The sequence below is a fragment of the Egretta garzetta genome, unplaced genomic scaffold (assembly GCF_000687185.1).
Source record: "Egretta garzetta isolate BGI_Z169 unplaced genomic scaffold, ASM68718v1 scaffold729, whole genome shotgun sequence".
Lineage (NCBI taxonomy): Eukaryota > Metazoa > Chordata > Aves > Pelecaniformes > Ardeidae > Egretta > Egretta garzetta.
Window position 1 is genome coordinate 448177 of NW_009260761.1, and position 5570 is coordinate 453746.

The window sequence follows — 5570 nt, forward strand, 5'->3', positions numbered from 1 at the left end:
GGACTGGGTGATCTCCCGAGGTCCCTTCCAACCCTTGCCATTCTGGGATTCTGTAACTGCTCAGGGTAAAAGGTCTTGCCGTCATTTAATTCTCCCAAAACGTTGGCTGGGTCCAGAGCTGCTTGTCCAGCGGTGCCCGGGCCTCAGCCGCTGCCTGCCTCCTGCAGGATGTCTTTCCGAGACTTCATGAGGGAGTTCTCCAGGCTGGAGATCTGCAACCTGACCCCCGATGCCCTCACCAAGGACGAGCTCAGCAGGTGGCACACGCAGGTGTTTGAGGGCACGTGGCGCCGGGGGAGCACTGCTGGGGGCTGCAGAAATCACCCAGGTACCTCTCCCCCCACCATCTCTGCTCTTGGTGGTGCAGTTGAGCCGGGTGTCTCATCCGCATGTCCTCTTCCAAGCCACGTTCTGGATCAACCCCCAGTTTAAGATCAAGCTGCTGGAAGAGGATGATGACCCCGGGGACGATGAGGTGGCCTGCAGCTTCCTGGTGGCTCTGATGCAGAAGCACCGGCGGCGGGAGCGGCGAGTGGGGGGCGACATGCACACCATTGGCTTCGCTGTCTACGAGGTAACCCCTGCCCACCCCAGTGCTGCTTCCTTGGGACCAGCTCAGCCCTGCCTGGACCTGGCACCCCAGTCCTCAAGGAAACCTTTCCCACCCGCTTTGGCCAGTCTGTGGGCTAACATCCCCCGTCCCATGCTCCCCGCACTGTAAGGGACAGGGGCAGGTAGTGGGATTATGATTTTTTTTGGTTTTTTTCCCCTTTTCTCTCTTCCCTGCAGGTTCCTGAGGAGGTATGTCCTGAGCTGCCAGAGCCTACTCCCTTCCTGGAGGGAATTGCGAGAATGGGCAGGAATGGGTTAATGGACATGGACGTGCACCCTGGGAGCTCCCACGGGGCTGGCAGTGGCTGGGGTGCTGGGTGCTGGGCACCTCCGTATGGAAAGGATGGCTCCTGCTGGGATGGGCAGGGCAGGGATGTCTTGCCCAACGGGGCTGGCTTTGATCCTGCCGCTCCCCGTGGGTCCCCCCAGTTGCAGGGCTGTGGTCCATGAGCACGTTCATTCCCCCCAGGCCCAGGGCAGCCAGAACGTGCACTTGAAGAAGGACTTCTTCCTGCGAAACCAGTCGCGGGCACGCTCTGAGACCTTCATCAACCTGCGGGAGGTGAGCAACCAGATCCGGCTACCCCCCGGCGAGTACATCGTCGTGCCCTCCACCTTCGAGCCGCACAAGGAGGCTGACTTCATCCTGCGGGTCTTCACCGAGAAGCAGTCGGACACGGCGTGAGTCCCCACCTGGCCCTGGGACACCCTGTGTCCGTGAGCGGTGGGGCATTTTCCCACCGCAGGCAGCCTGCTGTCTGGGGACCCTGCTCCTCACTTTGGTTTCCTCCTTTCTGCCCCCAGGGAGCTGGATGAGGAGATCTCGGCAGATCTGGCAGATGAGGTAGGAGCCACCGCTTTGGTTTGGTAGGTGCTGAGGCTCTGGGGCTTGGGAGGAGGAGCCGCAGGCAGGGGGTGGCTGGGTTTGGGATGTCACTGTGGCTGGAGAGGGGCTGGCAGGGTCAAGATGATGGGGATGTGGGAAGTAACAAAGATAAGAAGAACAAAGAGCTTCCCCTTCCAGTTCAGGTTTGACCACTAACCTCTTCTTTCTGGCCTGCATCACCCCAGGAGGAAATAACTGAGGAAGACATAGAGGACGGCTTCAAGAACATGTTCCAGCAGCTGGCAGGGGAGGTGGGTATGGCTGCACTGAGCTCAGGGGAACCCTGGCCTGGGGAGAGGACAGGACGGGACCCCTGGCTGTGAGAGCTCCAGTCCACCCCACACTGCAGACAAGTCCATCTCTGCCACAGCTGCCCCCAGGGGTGGTGTGATGGGAGCAGATTTGGGGAAGGGGCATCCAGCTGTGGCCCAAACTCTTCAAGGCGTGCAGGAAATGCAATTGCACCCTGATGTTTTGTGACTAAGAGAGATGTTTAGGCAGGAGGTGGGGAATGGCCACAAGTGGGGTGGAGAGCAGGCAAGGGGTGCTGCTAACTCCGTTCCTGCTACAGGACATGGAAATCAGCGTCTTCGAGCTCCGGACTATTCTGAACAGAGTCATCGCTAGACGTAAGCACTGCCCTTCCACCCTTCGCTCCCCATGGCCCAGGCCTGCTCAGCAGGTTGGGTTTTGATGCATGTTCTCAGTCTCCTCCTTCCTTCTCAGACAAAGATCTGAAGACGGATGGGTTCAGCCTGGACTCCTGCCGCAACATGGTCAACCTGATGGACGTATCCTCTTGGCGCTGCGGGCAGGGGCCAGCTTTCCCCGTGCTCAGCCTGCTGGCAGACAGACTTCTGCAGGAGCTCGGGCTATGCTCTCTGGCCGTGCCGAGCCTTTTCAACCAGGGGAAGGAAGGAAAGGGTCCTTGTTGGCTTCAGGGCCACCTGCCCTACACCCCTGGGCTTTAGCAGCAGGTTTTTTGGGAAGGCCCATCAATTCCCCTGCTTGCTTTGGGCCCTGGCTCCACCGCCAGAAGCACAGCCCAGCCCCACTCATGTCTTCAACCTTCCCCTCCAGGAGGAAGCACCCCATGCTTCCCCCAGCCTGACGTGCCGTGATGCCACCCAGCCTTTGAGGCCCTTCTGGAAGGCAACGAGCGCTCTTGGCTTCTTGCCCCCCTAACCATTCTGTCCAGCAGTTGGGGATGAGAGGTGTAAAGCGAGAGGAAACCACAGCCTGTGTTCCTGCTCGCACGAGGATGTGCAGCTGTGAGAGCTCCAGTCCACCCCACGCTCGCTCAGTCCCGTCCTGCAGACAAGACCATCTCTGCCACAGCTGCCCCCAGGGATGGTGTGATGGGAGCAGATTTGGGGAAGGGGCATCCAGCTGTGGCCCAAACTCTTCTGGGCATGCAGGAAATGTCAGGTGAGGGTAGAGGAGCACCTCCGAGCCCTTCTCCAGCCTGGCTCTGCAGCGTCCCCTTTTGCTGCAGGCCAGTCCAATTTTGCTCCAAGGACACCAGAGCAGCCTGCTTCCTTCTAGCAGCAGCACGGCTGCTCCTGGGGGTGGCATGGCAGCTAGTTTAAGCGTTGCACTGTCCCTTGCTGGGTTGCAGGCTCTGATCTGCTGCCCAGGGGGGCTGTGGAGTCTCCTTCTCTGGAGATATTCAAAGCCCACCTGGACGCTGTCCTGTGCCCCCTGCTCTGGGTGAGCCTGCTTGAGCAGGGGGGTGGGACTGGGTGAGCTCCCTTCCAACCCCTGCCATTCTGGGATTCTGTGATCTTGCTGATGCTGCAGGATAGAGGAAAGTTGGGGGGGAAAATTGGGTAGCCCAAGTGTGGCCAGGCTTTTCCCACCTCAGGTGTCTGAGATCTGATGGCTTTGCCTTTACACCACTCCCTTTGCTGGCTGCCTTCTCCTTGACCCTCTGCTCCCCAGAAAGATGGCAGTGCCCGCCTTGGGCTGGTGGAGTTCCAGATCCTGTGGAACAAGATCCGGAGCTGGCTGGTGAGGAGGAGCGGAGGGCATGGCGCACTGCACAGGGGTAGCACCCCTCCTGGGGCAGCAGGGTGATGGGACAGCCAGGCTGGAGGCTGCAGGAGAGCCTGCCCTTCACATCCTCCGTGATGCTTTTGCAGGGAATCTTCCGCCAGCATGACCTGGATAAGTCGGGCACCATGAGCTCCTACGAGATGCGCATGGCTCTGGAGTCAGCCGGTAGGTCTGGAGAAGGATGGGGCTGGGCGGGGGGCTGGGTTGTGGCTGTTGGAACCCTGCACCAAGTAGCTGGAGAAGAGTGAAACCTATATTGCATGCTTGGAGGCAACCTGTTGTGGTAGGGTGTTGTACCCCATTGTCTGCGCTGGGCCCTCTCCATCCCAGCTATGCCAAGTGCTGGAGCCTCAGGGTTAGGGACGCACGCAAGGTGGTCCCAGCCTCTGTCCTCCTCTGACCTGCAGGGTCCCATGCTGGCGAAGCAGAGGCTTGGGGTGGATCAGTGAGCTAACTAGGCATATGGCTCCGGGGAGAGCATCCCCTCTTCCTACTGAGGCTGGACTCGGTGCCCTTCCTTGGGTGGGTTGGTGGCCCCTTCAGGTGGGGGCATGGACTTTTGTAGTTACATCCTCCTCTCCTGCCTCCCTGGGGTGCTGACTCTTCTCTGCCTTGCAGGTTTCAAGCTGAACAACAAGCTGCATCAGGTGGTGGTGGCCCGCTATGCAGATGCTGACATGGGTGTGGACTTTGACAACTTTGTCTGCTGCCTCGTTAAGCTGGAGGCCATGTTCAGTGAGTGCCGGCCCTGGGGCAGGGAGGGCAGGGCCAGAGTGATGGGTTGCTCACCTTGCTTTTGTGCCCCTTCAGGGTTCTTCTACAGCATGGACCCCGAAGGCACCGGCACTGCTGTCATGAACCTCTCTGAGGTGAGAGCTCAGCCTGGTGGTGGGGTGGGCCCAGAGGTGGGGTGGGAGGCAAGGGGACAGGGCCTAAGGTGAATGGGGCACCTGGGGTGGGTGGTAGAAAGCCCTCCAGCCCCTTGGGTTGGGAAAGAACCGATAAAAGATAAAGACGAGAAACTGGGATTGGTTCAGGCTCCATGTTTCTTGGAGGGCTGTCAAAGTTGACATGTGAAGGCAGGCAAAAAACACACCAGCCCCTGCTCATCCCTTCTCCCTCTCCTTCCCAGTGGCTGCTGCTGACAATGTGCGGCTAGGAACCACGACAGATCTGCTGCAGCTGGGACACCGCCACGGGCCAGGCCACCTCCAAGTGCCTCCCCTTGGATCTGTGGACACAGGATACTCTTCCCCCCTTGCTCCATCCCACGCTGAGCCAGCAGCCCTGCCTCCCAGCAAGCCTAACGCCACCCTCTCTGGTGGACCAGGGCTCAAGGCAGGCAGGGGATGCCCTTCTCCTCTTCTGGGCTGGACTTCTTTCCACACAACCCCACCCCCACCCCCCCCACCCCAGAACAGGAGGAGGGCAGGCAGCATGGGGACCTGTGCATCCCTGCACCGAGCTTGGTGGGAGCCAAGGAGCAGGCTGGGGGCAGAGGCAGGACCTGCAAGGGGGAAGGAGGCGGGGGGGGGCTTGTATCGCTTGCTCTAGTGCTGCCCCATCCCTGCTGGCACACATTGCCTGTCCCTGGCTCCATGCCTGGGAGCATCAGCAGGTACTGCCTTGCTCAGGCAGTGCGTTCCCGGGAGCCGGAGTGGCCTTCTGGGAGGAGGGAGGGCCATACTCTTCTTCTTGAAGCCCTTGCACTGCGCTCATCACCACTAAGCACCACCAAAGCGTGGAGCCCACTGGCTCTTTCTGCGTGGCCTTCAACGCATCCCTCCCACCTCCATGCCCCTGCCTTTCCCCACCGCTGGCTCAAGCCCTGCAGCTTAAGCACTGAATGTCTGGGGGCTCCCCCTGCCATGTGAACACGTGCCACCCCGTAGTGGGGCAGAAACTCCTCTCTTCCACGTGGGCATGGTGATGCCACTACCATCACGGCGGCTTGGCCTCCCCTCCCATCCCTGGGAGCTCCTGGGGCATCCGCTGCCCCCGCCTTTTGCCCCCAGCA

The 5570-nt window shown here is 60.4% G+C and overlaps 1 protein-coding gene across 1 annotated transcript in view; it reads left to right on the top strand.

Annotated features, from left to right (window-relative positions):
* Positions 1-5504, top strand: part of CAPN11 (calpain 11) — a 10349-nt gene extending 4845 nt beyond the window's left edge. The window contains exons 9-21 of the mRNA XM_035901450.1: positions 168-328; positions 405-574; positions 790-801; positions 1082-1293; positions 1417-1456; positions 1684-1749; positions 2070-2127; positions 2225-2289; positions 3440-3508; positions 3640-3718; positions 4172-4288; positions 4364-4422; positions 4686-5504. Coding sequence (XP_035757343.1) covers positions 168-328; positions 405-574; positions 790-801; positions 1082-1293; positions 1417-1456; positions 1684-1749; positions 2070-2127; positions 2225-2289; positions 3440-3508; positions 3640-3718; positions 4172-4288; positions 4364-4422; positions 4686-4712 — 1135 coding nt within the window. The 3' untranslated portion in view covers positions 4713-5504. The remainder of the gene's footprint in view (positions 1-167; positions 329-404; positions 575-789; positions 802-1081; positions 1294-1416; positions 1457-1683; positions 1750-2069; positions 2128-2224; positions 2290-3439; positions 3509-3639; positions 3719-4171; positions 4289-4363; positions 4423-4685) is intronic.
* Positions 5505-5570: the final 66 nt, after the last annotated feature.